At 50.5% G+C, this 14761-nt stretch overlaps 1 protein-coding gene across 1 annotated transcript in view; it reads right to left on the reverse strand.

Annotated features, from left to right (window-relative positions):
* The window catches only part of RNF220 (ring finger protein 220), a 221123-nt gene that overhangs the window by 64208 nt on the left and 142154 nt on the right, over nt 1–14761 (reverse strand). The window contains exon 3 of the mRNA XM_010006710.1: nt 5071–5116. Within this exon, the coding sequence (XP_010005012.1) occupies nt 5071–5116 (46 nt within the window). The remainder of the gene's footprint in view (nt 1–5070; nt 5117–14761) is intronic.

The raw sequence follows: 14761 nt of genomic DNA on the forward strand, positions 1-14761 counted from the left end.
GCTCTTCCTGCCCAATGCAACAGTTTCCCCTGCCCTAATGGGAGGGCACAGCTGTTTGGCCCAAGGGGAGTGAGGGGCTTTGTTCGTTCATGGGGTAATTTTTTTCTTTTATGGAATAAAACCTGGCAGAGATGTTTTTTGGAGTGGCTCTGGTATTTATTACCCTGAACTGGCAGGGAGCATGTTCAGCCAACACTCATCCTAGGTAATTTTCCCTCCTTCGTGTATCTGTGGGCTGTTCTCATGGCCCCATCTTGGCCATAGCTTTGCCACACTGCTCAGATTTAGCTTTCCAATCTTTCCTTGTAAATCACAGCTACAGAGGGAGGGGGCATGGATAAGGTGAGTGACTTCTCCAGCCTCCCCCCTGTGAGTCAGTGACACAAGAGGAGGAGTTAAAACCCTGGGGCCCTAACACCCATCCCCTGTTCCTACTGCCAGACATGATACAGAGAAGTTAAATGATTGTGCTAGAAATTTCATCTCGAGCGAGGCAGCTGAGAAGGGCTTAATACAGACATTCTGTCAAGGTTTAAGGCTCCAAATCTTGCTTGCTTCAAAGCTCTTTTTCCTTGGAGGGCTTTAGTGGTCAAATTTCCCTCTAGGTGCTGTAATTCTCTCTCAAACTGCTCACTAAAGCTGTAAAATTACAGGGGTGAGTGGGGGAATCAATGGGCTCTAGCAGTGTGGCTTAGTTCCCAGCTCTGTCGAGGTCTCAGAGCAGTGAGCTGGTTGCCTGCCTGCAGGTACCCTCTGAGGAGCTGGGTGTACACCCAAACTGGCCACAAGCATCTGCTGCACAGGGACATGGATTTTGTTCCTGTCTGCTCACTTCAGTGTTTGTTTGCAGCAAGAGCCAGAGCTGGATGGATAGTGGGAAAGGTGATTTGCAGTCACATATTAGGAAGCAGCAGTGGAAAACACATGCTGAACCCACCATGAGATGGAGGATGCTTCAAAGAGCCCAGCCTCTTCCCCTTCAGTGGGCAGCAGGAGCACGCTCAGAGGGGATTTAAGATAAAGTTCAGCAGATCCTGTTAGCTGACAGATCTGCAGCTAATAGCCTGAAATTTAGGGGCTGAAATCTCTCTGGACAGAGGTTATATCCCACCTAGATGATAGTCCATGGAGAGCCATAGGCCAGATGGGGATGCAAAGAAGTGCTCTCAGGTAGCTGGAAGGACCTGGGGATGTGGACTCTCAGAATTACTGCAGCTGCTCAAGGAAGAGCAGGAACGTCAGACTGATGCTGCTCATAACACCTCACCAATATGGGTTCAATTCAACGTGTGCTCCTATGCTGCATAAGCCCTTGCAAGAGGTAGCCAAAGCAAGAGGGGAAGGGCAAGGAGGGAGCATGGAATCCAAGAACAATGCCTGGAAGAACTGCTAGCTGCTGATGGCTATGTAGAGACACATGGTGACCCAGGACAACAGCAAAAGGTTGGTGAAGAGCCACATCCGTGAATGGGATCATTGAGACACGGTCTCTAGCTCAGAAAGAGCAAGGGCATCCTCCACCCCTTCCCATGGGTGTACAGTATCTGTTCTCACTGAGACTGCAGCTCCTCTTTGGTGAAGAATTTCTTTTCCCATCCCTCTTCTTCCTCCTGGTGTCTCAGACATGCCATCAGAGAAGGATGCTATGGATGTCCAGGACTCCCCTTGAAGTCCAATGCTTGAGGAAGACCTTTCCCAGAGCAGGTCTACTGGGTGTGCTTTCTGCAAAGGGGATGAGCTTTCAGTATCTTTTTGCACCTCTGCCTGCTGCAAAGCGAGGGCAAGCTGTCACCTTGGCCTTTGTGGGCTTGATGGGCTGCCTGGCTCTCAGCAACATGAAGATCAAGGCACCAAAGGCTATCCCAAGCCTTGGGGTGAACATCGAAGCTTGCAGTCAGGGACAGAAACTGCAGCTGGGAGGAGGCAGTGCTGTTCCACTTGCTGTCTGCAGGGCACAGGACTTCCTGAAGAGACCAAGAAGCTATCTCAGACCCTTCTCCCCAGACAGAGGGCTGGCAGAGCCCAGCTTGGTGTCATCAGCTTTCCTAAGGAAGTGGCAGTCAGGGTTGGATAGAAATCTCATCCTGAGGCTTACTACTCAGATTTGGCAGCTGCTTGTCCAAGTGGACTTGGCCACTAACAGAAGCAAAGGTGGATCCTGGTCACTTGCTGGGCTTTGTGGTGCTCAGCACTACCTTCATAGAGAGGGAGCCCAGGCCCCAAGCAGACAGGCTGGCAGGAGCCCCCCAGCTCCCAGCCCTTGCCTGTCACTGCCTCTGTCAGCTCCGATAATAGAAGAACCTGATACAATAATCCTGCACTCATCACATCCCATGTTGAGTGATTGGATTTTCTTTGACATATTGCCATGAAAATTGACCCAGTGCAGTGCAGGGAGTGACAGTTCTTCAGGGGCAGGAAAGCAGCAAGAGAGGAACATGATTTTACATCTGGGCCTTCACTGCCAAGAAAGACGTTGGTTAAGGCAACAGTGGGGAAGGGCTGGAAGCAGAGTCAGAAGACAGCATGGGGGGAGTGGGGGTTAAATCCCAGCTGCACACCAGTAAGAGCCTCAGACAGAAGAGCACAGAAGCAGCAACAGTTGTGATACTATAGCAAAGGTCCTAAAGGAGTCCTAAAGTGGTCTTAAAGCCACTGGTGACCACAAAAGTAACATGACTGGCCTGCAGCCCATTCCAACTCCCACAGCCTTGAATGAGACCAACCTGTGCACATTGCCAGGGGATGCTGGATGCTCCCAAGGGAGATGCAGCCTCTTTCTCCTGCTGCTGTGCTGCTGCAGTTGTCAGCCCTTTTGTTGCCACTGGAAGAGGGACCAGCCAGATGACCTAGTGACAGTCCCTGTAGCTCCTTCAACCAGTGTCCAGGGTGGGAAGTGGGACACAGCACAGGCCCCAGCTCTTTCCAGGCATTGCCTGCCAGACCTCCAGCAATGTCTGGATGCCTGGGCATGAGCTGCAGGCCCATCTCAGGGTCTGTCCCCCATACCTCCTTCTGGGACCCCTCTTAATGGTAGCCCAGAAGCCCAGCTTTGTCCCCAGCAGGACTTTCTCGGAAGGACTTCACATGCTGATGATCTATTCCTACCCCATGTTGCAGAAGCTCAGTGAGCACAAAGGGAAGAGAAGCCTTCATCTTCCCACCACCCTCCTCCTCAATCCCATGTGATTACAAATAGACTTTTGATACCAAGCCCAGGTGAAGGTGACAGCGCTGTGCCTTCCCATGCCACACAGGACTTGTCTCCCAGCAAAAGCCACCTAAAAATAATGAATCCTCCTGGGCTGAGAGGCTTTCAAGCTCCCTGAGAAGGGAATGAAAGATTTCCTGATTTCACCCTCTCCCTCCCTGCTCTCCTGGCTTCTTGAAGTTAATGTTCTTAGCCCCAGACGTGACGGGCAAAGGGAAAAGATCCATGTGGTGACAGGGGATGATTGATCTTTTTTACATAGAATGACGCTCCAGTCCCAGTTTAATCCCCTCACTCAAGGCAAATGGGATTCTTTGTCAATGGAAGCTTCAAAAGCCCAGCCCTGCCGTGAGATGGACCTTCTTCTTTATCTGGTCTCTGTCAGTCACTCACTGTGTTTCCCTCCAAACAGCTAATCTGTCTTCCTAGCTGTCCTTCTCCCTCACAGGCAATGTGTTTGGGACTGTGGAGTTATCTACACTCAGACCTGATGAGGAAGAAAGGGGAAGCTTGCAGAGTCCAGCAGCTCTCATTTTGCAGGTGCCCTTTCCAGCTCCTGTGAGACATCCCAAGGAAGCCTCATGCTCTGTGGATTTTCAATAGCAGGTGGGTTTGGTGATTGCTTTCTGCTCTGCAGGTTTTTCACAGGAGAAATTGCCAGGTCTCTGCCCTCCTCCTGATATCTCCCAAGACAGGGCATGGGAGACAGGGATAGTCATGCAGGAGCTTGGAATGCCAAAGGTGTGGAGCATGATGGAGTATTGCTGTGATCTTTATTTTTCCTTGTGGGGTTTGAGAAATTGTTGGGTTGACTTAAGAGGTGTCCCTGCCTGCTGGGGACTCAGGTCAGCATGGTGGCTCCCCAGCCCCTCACTTGGTGGGGCAGACAGGGTTGTTGTTCTTGAAAAGACACCCAGACTCAAGGGGAAACCTAGAGGTGAAATTTTAGTCTCCATTTCTTACATCACATGCCAAAAATGACCTAAAGCTTCCAGAAAAAAAAAAAAAAAAAAAAAAGGGGAAGTGAGACCTGAATTTGATTCTATTAAAACAAGCATGAAGACATCTCCTGTGAGAGATGCCCTGCATTTCCCTGCAAGCCAGGAGCCTCCCTGGCTTGGACTGTGACCTGAGAGGAGTAGCAGATCCTGGATCACTTGCCCTGGGAACCACAGCATGGTTTTCAGAGGCCATGCAATGCCCAGCTGCGCTGAGGTGCTCCCTGCCACCCACCTGCCTGCCCAAGCTCTGGTTCTTCCCACTACCATATCAAAAGAAGCCCAGCTACCACTGGTACTAATTATTAAATTATGCCCCTTGCAGTGATACCATGATGCTCTGTGCATTTAGTATGTTTGCATTCTGAGCCTAGGAGCTGGGAGGTGGGTCCTGGGGGGGGGGGATGCAACTGAGGCAGGATGTTTTAGTGATTTGGGCTCCTCCTCAGGTGTGCTTCACTCCCTTGAGGCAGTCCCACTCTGCTCTTCCAAAGCTGGCATATGGCTCTGGCTCCAAGAACTCCTGCACATGATTGCCCAGGCTGAGCTCAGCCTGCGTGTGATCAGCTCTTGTTAGCTGTCATTACACACAATCTGGAGTCCTGGAGCCCACCATGTCCTTCAGCTCCACTGTCTTTCTGCTCCACAGGGAACCAGAGAGGCTGTGCTGGGACTTGACAGCTCCAGCCCAATAAGTGAGTGGGGCAGCAGCTTCCCACAGTGCTGGGCTGTCCCCAAAGTGGGGCCACCTCCCTGGGGAACACTGAGTAGCAGGAGAGGGAGTGGGGCTGTGCAGGCCAGGGGGTGTAGAGACCATCCTTCCTTGAGGCAGGTAAGGTGTGCCTAATTGTGCTCACTTACCTTGGGGGTACCTGCTGCCATGGCATCCTTCAGGATGGAGCTCTTGCTGCCAAGAGAGAAGAGAACAGGGTCAGAGTCACAAAACTGCTGTGGTGGGCAAGGAGGGAGCTCTGCGAGGGATCTCACAAGGTCAAATACAAAGCACATGGCTCCCCTTCCCAGACCTATGAGACACTCCCCTCCCTGATCGGAGAGGCATGGAAAGGAGGGCAGTGCCAGCTATTTATCCAGATGGAATAAAATAGTCCTATGAGTGAAATCCCCCAAAACCCAGAAACATGATGCAGAGTCAAATCCCAACTCTCTCCCTTCATGGGGGCTTGCACAGCACTTCTCCCAGCTCTGGGGAAAAGCAAGGAGCAAGGCTGAAGGGGAGCAAGGGAGAAGTGAGCAGGGATGGTGAGCCCTGCATAGGATCAGGCACAATTAAAAAAAGGAGGGAAAGAAAGGGAAGGAGATTAAATTGGTGTCAGAGCAAGGGAAAGAAGATCCCCTCAGCTCCAGCAACACTGTGGAGGCAGCAGCTCTGCCTGAGGCTGGAGTGATTTGTTAATTCAGCTTGTTCCCCATTTAGCAGGGAAGGAGGTCCCCGCCACGGTGCTCCTCCTCGCCTGCCCTCGCCAGCGGGAGATGCTGTAGATTTAATAACACCTTCCCCCCTCCAGACAGGTTAAACTTGAAACAATTACATATCAAAGCCGACATGGCGGGGAGGCCTGCACTGTAATTTTTTGGTTATTAAAGTAATCTCTCTCATGTAAATTCTCCTGCTAACATGCTGCAAACAGCATTAGGAAATAAATTATTTCCCCATGATTCGATTTGTCAATGCAAAGCACCTGCAGCAGGCAAAAGGCTCTTGAAATATGTTGCTAAGCCCAGTGCGTGTGCTTGTAAGAGCACGCTGGTGGGATGGCTGGCTCCCAGCTCCCCATAGCCCCGGGGAGATGATGGATGGGTGGGTGGAGGGGGGGAGGTTAGCAGGGGGGAGACGGAGGGTGGGGAATGGGGGGGGAATGGAATTGTGTTTAATAACAAAATTTGTATGCAAGCCTGTATCCCAGGCTAAGGATGAGTGATCGGCAGCCAGAAAGGATTAAAAAGCCTCGCTAAACAGATGCTGACAATAGAACAAGACATATCAAAACAGATCTACTAGCTTGTTCCCCATTTAGCAGGGAAGGAGGTCCCCGCCACGGTGCTCCTCCTCGCCTGCCCTCGCCAGCGGGAGATGCTGTAGATTTAATAACACCTTCCCCCCTCCAGACAGGTTAAACTTGAAACAATTACATATCAAAGCCGACATGGCGGGGAGGCCTGCACTGTAATTTTTTGGTTATTAAAGTAATCTCTCTCATGTAAATTCTCCTGCTAACATGCTGCAAACAGCATTAGGAAATAAATTATTTCCCCGTGATTCGATTTGTCAATGCAAAGCACCTGCAGCAGGCAAAAGGCTCTTGAAATATGTTGCTAAGCCCAGTGCGTGTGCTTGTAAGAGCACGCTGGTGGGATGGCTGGCTCCCAGCTCCCCATAGCCCCGGGGAGATGATGGATGGGTGGGTGGAGGGGGGGAGGTTAGCAGGGGGGAGACGGAGGGTGGGGAATGGGGGGGGAATGGAATTGTGTTTAATAACAAAATTTGTATGCAAGCCTGTATCCCAGGCTAAGGATGAGTGATCGGCAGCCAGAAAGTATTAAAAAGCCTCGCTAAACAGATGCTGACAATAGAACAAGACATATCAAATCAGATCTACTTCAGAAACATTAATATACACACGCACACACGCTCGCCCGCGCGCGCGCTCCCGGCCCTGCACACCCGCGCTCCTTTCTTCTCAATCACAGCAATATGGGAGACATCAATAAATTTTTATGAGACTTTTAGAAGATCAACATGGTACTAGATGTGACAAAAAAGCAATGTGCCTGTCATGTTCGCTTTGTTGGGGACACTTTAGCCCCAGATGCCGAGCTGCAGTGGCAGCGGGGAGAAATTGAATTTGGCTGGCTTTAATCTGCCTTGATTTGGCAGATGGCTGGGTGTTATGAAATGAGCAGGGATGGAGGAAGGTGTTTTCTCCTGGGGCTACAGCCCCCCTCCTCTCCCAGTGCCACCGTACTTGCCCCCCAGCCCAAACCAGGGGGAAACACATACTTATCCATCACCACCAGGTCACCCCAAATGCCTTGGCTCTGCTCCCAAAGAAAGCAGCTGTGGTTCCTGGGGGCCATGGATTAATGGGCTGGGGCATCACCCCTTCACAGCCCCCCTTCCCTGAAGGGTTGGGCTTGCTGGGGGGTGCAGGATTCCCCCCTGTGTCCCAGTTCTGCCCCCCTGCTCTTAGGAGGCTGTGGGAAGCAAAGTCAGTCCCTGCTACCCCCAGAGATGCAGCCCTGGCACCACGTCCAGCCTACACCTGAACGCCTGCGATGGGAGGGATTTCCATCCCCTTCCCATCTCCAGTGCTAGCTTGAATTTCTCAGTCACCCAAGTGTAAAACAACTTTTTTTTCCTTTTATAATCCAAATGCCAGGTTAAAAAAACCCTCATTTCCTCTCTTTTCTTCTTAAAGGTGTTTAAAATTATTCCTTTTTGAAAAAAAAAGAGGAAGAATCTTATTAATTCCTCCCAGAAATGGTGTTAGCATCAGGAAACTGCGGTTTTCAGGACAAGAATTTTTGGTCAGCCCTAAGGCCAAGATGTTGGGACTGATGGGGAAGATCGATTTAGATAAACTCTGCCAAATTATTTTATTCTTCATTTGGAGGCTTAATAAGAACCACCTCCCTCCTTGCAATTTATCCCCACTCTATTGCTCATAAGAGTCTGCAATTTGTTTCTCTTTATTTCCAGAGATGGGTCAGGAATGAGCACAAATACTGGTCATGTGAGTCCCCAAAACCCTACAATTTAAGGGTGCTTTCCTCCCTCCCACAAAACTACCCCCCAGATTATGGCAGGCACAGACCTCTGCACCTCTTAAGGATGCTGGCAGCAGGCTGAGAGTCGAAAGGCCATCAGCAAAGAGAAACCTTCCCCTCCATAAACACCGCAGACAAATTAAAAATGGTAAAAGGGAAATCAAGACCTTTAAAGTTCAAACACTTTTCGGTGCCTTTTAAAGTTTTTTTGCTCTAGGCCCTTGAAGAGAGCACAATCTTTGGAGACCTTGGGATTCTCTTTAATCACCCAGCCAGGCTGCAGTGGTCTGAAATGATTACACATTTACATAGTAATAACCCCAACACTCCCCACATTATTTCATGGCTAGCATATTTCTACTCAGCGAGTGATCCATGTGTTTTAAATTATAACCTGTACATAGGAAATTAGTTACTAAGTACGATATTCACGGGCTCGTCTGACACTTCTAATTAAGGTGATTTACAGAGAATTATCCTACAAAATAAAAAAATGGTGTTTTGCTAGCTAATAAAATATAATTACTACCTGCTTTTATAAGTTACAGTTAGTTTTAATCTATTTGGGGAATTGTTTATCTAGTTCATTACAGAAAAACAACTTCTTTCCCTTTTAGGCAACCCACCCAAAAGTACCAAAGAAGATGAGAAACACTCTGGAAAGACCCAGCAATTTGGACAGCCTCCTTCTCTCTCTCTCCTTTGCATTTCCAAGTGATATGAGGCTGCTTCCCTTTCTCAGGGCTGTGGCACTAGTTCTGGCTGTGCATTTGTGTTGTCCCTGTGTTCAGGTGCCCTGGGGGTAGAATGACGTCCCTGCTGAGGTGCTGCTGGAGGGCTCTGCCCAGCCCTGCAGCTGCATCACACATCCATGTTAACAGGAGCTGCATGGCTGGGTACATATGCACCTTGAGGTGCTCACCAGGGACCCATCACTCCTCTAAATTAAGGCACATCAGCTTTAAAAGGAACACTTACTCTCAGCAAGGCCCTCCACAGAGAAAGCAAGGCTCTGGCTGACCCCTCAGCCCAGGAGAAGCCCCATACCAGGCAGCTGTTCCAGGGAAGCAGGGCAGGACCCTCCTCCTCTGCTCTCACTGTGGCATGGGCATGGACTGTGCCAGCACTGTAGCATTCCCCCAGTGTTCTGGAGGAAAGGCTGGAAAGGTCTGTGGTAACTATAGCTACAGCTCAAGTGAAGGGACTGAGAGAGGTAGTCAGAAAGGAAATCTGAGCGCAGAGTAGCGATGGGACTTGCCTGAAGTCTCAGTGCAGCAACCATAAGGCCAGAAACAGCTCTTAAGCTGTGCTTCAGCCCACCAGAGGCTCTGGGGATCCCCAAGTGTGTTCAAACAAGATTTCTGCAGAGACCCCACCCAGTGCAAGGCAGGGCTTATATGAGCATCTATCAAGGAAGGGCCAAGCTCAGTATTGGGCACAGCAGCCACCCCCAGCTGCACTCCCCACATGTAATTAATCACAACTGCAAAAGAAGTTCCTTGAGCTTGAGCAGCTGCAGTTGTTTGTGATCATCCCTTAACCACATTGCAGCCAGAAGAGTTCTAAAGAGGTGTTAAGAGGCTGATGCCATGCAGCTGGTGTCATCCAGCTCTGCTGCCCTCCTACAGCAGCCCTCTGAATTTAATGGGCACCAGCCAGAGTGTTTGCAGTTCCCACATGAGATCCTGCAAAGCCAAAAGGTTTCTACAAGCCATGGACAACGGATGTATTTCTTAAAATGACAAAAAAAATCCAGTAGAAACAATTTCTTTTCAGCTGCAGGCTCAAAGATGCAGCCCCAGGATGGGAGCCCCGGCAGCAGAACAAGCTGCTCGCAGAGCTGTGAGGATGGGAACACCAGCTGTAAATAAGCAGTCGCTGGGTAGAGAGAGAATTGGATTTTTGTGAATGCCAGTTTTAATAAACGGAAGTGGCACTTGAAGCCTAAATAAGGAAATGGGAGTTTGATTTTTTTTTAATTTTTTTTTTAACTACATGAGGCCAAATCCTCACCCAGCTGCAGGTGACAGCCCCAGCATGGCTGGGCGTGATCCATGCTGTCAGAGGGAGCAAAGAGGGATTTTAAACCTTCTCTGGCTCTGCTTGAGGCACCTGCAGGAAGATCTCCTGCATCCAGTGCTGGGGAAGGGGCTGAGTGATGGTAAAAATTGCCAGAGACACTGGAATTAGGACTAGAAATGCTCTGCACCTACAGACCCAGCTGTGCTTCCAAAATGTTTCCCAAGACAGTATTTGTGAGACCTCAATGCCCAACATGGTCAGCTGTGACAAACATGACCCTGCAGGGCAGCCACCCACCTCCCCCAGAAAGATTATGCTGCAGCAGAAATACAGCAGGATCATAAAACACGGTGACATGACCTGACCACACTAAAATCCCCCTTTTGCTCTGTCCCACTTGCATCTCTGGGTCTTTCTTCCCTACTGGAGTTTTCTTTACCAACCCCTGGTACCCCATGGCCCTGCTGGGATCCCCTGTTCAGAGTGGGTGACAGGTTTCTGGGGGAGAATGAGATGGTCCATGTGCACAGGGCAAAGCAGGAGGCTGGGGTGGGAAGGCTCCTTCATTTCTCTCCCACTATTTGAGAAGGAGGTGGCTGAAAAAATAAAGAGAAAAGTCAGAAGGAAAGGTCATGCATTAGATTGATCTGGGGGGCTCTTTGCTACCGCAGCTGTAATGACTGTTTAATTATTCCCAGCTCACGTGGCAGTTCAGAAGAGGCTCTGCAGGAGGCATGCATTGCTTACGGGCAAATAACTGACCAAAGATTTATTTCTCACCCGTGGGTTTCCATGCATCCCTTCCTAGTGCTCCCACTGCACTGGGAGGCAGTGGCAGAGGAAGGCTTTGCCCACTGCTGTCCCAAATCCCAGCCTTGTAGTTAGGAAATGAGGTGCGGGTACAGCAGGTCCTGAGGCACTTCAAGGAGCATTCATAGCACTTTCAGGGCACTGCATGAGTCAGGAAATGCATTGCCCACAAATTCTCTCACCCTCTTTGCTACCCTGGAAGCCCTGACCCATAAGAAGTGTTCTTACCTATGAGTTATGGGCAGCAGCCTCTGCCTGCCCTGAGTGTGCCACGGGAGGAGAGGAATGGAGCATCCCTAACTGGCTGTGCAGCTTATGCTTTCTCTGCTGGAGAAGCTGTGGATGAAGAGCCTAGGCTGCTGTCATTGCCACCCTCTGAGAGCACAGGAGGAACCTGCAGGGTCTCTCTTCTCTTTCTGTCCATGATTATTAATCTGCCACAGCAAGGGGCAGGGACACAAATCAGAGGGGGATGAAGGAGGATGGATCCATGGTATTAGCAGCACCACATTTGCTGGATAATAAACAGACTCCTCTCCTCATAAATTTCCCTCTGTTCCCCCACAGTTCCCTGCCACTGACACCAGTGGGCGCAGAGCTGGGCTGCTCCTGGCCTTTCTGGTGTCCCAGCTGGTGGGAGAGCCAAACCTCTGCTGGGGAAGCCTGGGATCCCTCTCCCTGGGCTGGCACCATTCACCTCTGTGTAGTGGGGTGTAGTGGGGGTGGCAGGACAGTACAGCAAAGCCCCTTCCAAGCTCTTGGGCTTTAGACAGTGCTGAGCTGACTGCCACAAGGTGATCCATACCAGCAGTTGGGTGGGAGAACCACCAGGCACATTTTAATTTTCTTGGCATTTCCACTCTCCAACTCTGTCCCCCCAGGTGTGGCTTTTTCTTTCTCCCTGCCCTGGCACAGTGCTGTGTCCTCACTCCTGGTTTCAGCAGCAGCCAGCTCAACCACTTCTCCATGCCCCACATGGGGACGTGACCTTCTTAGCTGCCTCGTGGTGGCAGGTGGCCCTGCATCCTGAAGCTGACACTTCCAAGTAGGTTTTTCCAGTGACCAAGTGTGTTTAATTTAGACCTGGCAGGAGTCATGCTGCTGGAGAAAGCTTTAGGTGATGCCACTTCCCATACACCCAGCGATGCATCTATGCCTGAATCTGGACACCTGTGACACCTCTGCTGTGGGGTGGCATGGATGCCCTGCTGCTGCCATGGGGCAGGACCTACTTCCCTGGGGAGTAAGGGCAGAGAAGGGTGTGAATGACCTCTCTGTGCTCCAGTCTTAGGAACAAAGCCCTGCCCCAGCAGCCTTGGTTTTGCTGGGGAACATTGGCTGTGGGAAAAACTCTGTGTGCTGAGGGACAAACCCTGGGTGCTGCAGGAAGCCAGGTACTGGGGTTGGGTCTCTCCTTGGAGCAGCTGGGCATCATACAGAGGTTCCTGTGTGCTGGGTTTCACATATGAGATGGGATAACATCACAGGTAATGAACTGCTCCGTTGAACAACTTGGGGGTGCCAGAGCCCTCTGTGAAAGACCCTGTGAGCCCCAGCCTGACCAACCACCTTCCCCAGCGCCTGGGCAGAGGGTGCTGCAAGGGAGGTGCCCACTCCTGCTGCCCACAGCACTGTCAGGCATTTAATAGTACCTGTCCCCAGCATCTCCCCGGCCTGGATTTATGCCTCGAGGGGTCACCTCTGGCGAGACTCTAATAACACGACTTTATTAGCTTTCTTGCTCCTTCTTTAAGATACAGTAGCAAGGGGGGAGGAGGGCAGCGGTACCTCGGGAAGGAGCGGGGGGCGGACTGGGTAGGAAGCAGCTGCCCTCGCGATTCCCCTTCCTGGTGACAAGGGGGAGAGGGAGAAAAATGATGCTCCCTCGAAATTTATCATGCACCCAATTACAATGTTAATTGGCAAGTCCCAGAAATCAATTAATTCGCAAATTTTTTTCAATTAAAAATTAAGATAAATCATAAAATGTTATTAAGCAAAGGCCAAACTCCGTGAACTTTTTTTCTTTCTTTTTTTTTTTTTTTTTTTTGGTAGGCATCTGGGTTTTTTCAAATTTAAATAATAATAATAAAATAAAAAAAAGAGCTGTGTTGCCAAAGCCTGATGCCCTTGAGTGCCTTTGCTGAAGCGCAGGGGGCTGTCATCAGCAGGACTGGGCTGAAGACAGATAAAAAAATATCGACCAGTCGGACACGCTGCTTCTGCTTTATTGATCAGGCGGGAATTTAACTTGCTGTGCATATCCAGCGTGTCAGCAAGGGCCACGGGCGAAATTAAAAGTACTTGGCTTGGAGATGTCGCCTTGATACCAGGGGGTGGGGAGCGCGGGAGGGAGGGGGAAGAAGAGGGTGAGAAGGAAGAGAAAGGAAAAGAAGAAGGTGGAAAAAGAAGAGGGAGAAAGGAGGAAGAAAGACAGAAGTTGAGGAGGAGGAGTTTCCGATGCCTGCTCTGCCCTGGTTGCAATCTCACTGGTTGGCCAGGGCTTCTCGCCCTCGCTGAAGCGCTTTCAGCTTCAGCTTTCAGTAGGTGTCTACTACATGCAAGGAAGGGGATCGGCATGTATTTTGATGGGACTTGGAAGAAGTCCACCCCTTCTTGTTCAAAACATCTCCAATCTCACTCATGCAGAGGCTGGGGCACCTTGCAGTGTCTGATGCACAAGTCTGGGGAAGTATCTGGCCATCAAGTTAAAGTCCCCAGGCATAAATTGAGAAGTCCTGAGGTGAGAGCCATGACCCTGCTGTAACACCTGACAGAAGAGCTAACTCAGGTTTTACACACTCTGTTTATCCTACTGGGCCTGGCAGCACAGCTTCTCATCCTTCCAAGAGCAGCCTCCTATGCTGGCCCAGGGAAAGTCTCTTCCAAGGGCCCTTTGGGACAACAAAGAGCTCAGCAGATCCCTCTGAAATGAAACAAACCCTTGCCTGGGGTGGTATGTTCCTGGTTCCCTGAGCAGGAGAAGGGCCAGAGCCACGACTCGTAACTTGCTCTGGGTCCTTACCCTGACCAGGGGTAACAAAAAAAAGCCCCTGTCTTTTGGGTGTGCAGAGAGCAGAGGGACAATGTGCTTCTCTCTTTGTCTATCAGCAGGGATGATGTGTCTCATGTGCAGACTCTGGAGGGGGAGGGCTTAGCATGGGATGACTTTAATCAGACAGAATACAGAACACTGGGAAATCAACCTGTGAAATTATGGGAAATCCAGGATCTGTCTCCAGATGCCCAGAGACATCTTTTAAGGACAGTGAACCTGCCTGGAGTGACCAAGCCATTTCCAAAGGTGCCACAGCTTTCATGTTTTAGCTATATTTCCAGCTTTCTCCTTACTCCTTATTCCACCAGGCCGGGAGCTGCCTCTGTTCCCCAAGGAGAGCTACCGCTTTGCCTCTCTGCATAGGGAAAGGTTGAGCTAAAGCCACCCCACAGCAAGGTGAGGATGCTCAGTGCAGTGCCAGGAACTGAAGCAGCACTTTCTGCTCCCACCCTGCTTGCCAAGGGAGGGGGGGATAAAGAACAGTGAGAGGAAAAGAGTACACATGCAAGAGAGGGAGAGGAAGCTTCAGAGGGGGGCAGAAGGAAGATTGAAGCCTGAGCAGATGTGCAGCAAGAGCCATGACAGGAGCTGGAGCACCAAAGTCCCATGGTTAGCTATTTTCCTCTAACATGAACCAAAGCTGGCTCCAAGAGTCAGGCTAAATTCTCCATCTGGGCATTTCACCTGCTTTGAAATAGGCCTTCCCACTGCAACTTGCTCTGTCCTCCCTCACCTGACACAATTGGTTCCCTCTTGGCAACAGCATCTCTGAGGTCACCAGAAAACATCCTGCAGCACTTTCCATTTGCACCAAGGTGAGAGACCCTGGTGGCCTCTGTGTTCTGGGAAACGCTTTGTAATTGGAGAATCGGAAGA

The sequence above is a fragment of the Chaetura pelagica genome, unplaced genomic scaffold (assembly GCF_000747805.2).
Source record: "Chaetura pelagica isolate M959 unplaced genomic scaffold, ChaPel_1.0 scaffold69, whole genome shotgun sequence".
NCBI lineage: Eukaryota > Metazoa > Chordata > Aves > Apodiformes > Apodidae > Chaetura > Chaetura pelagica.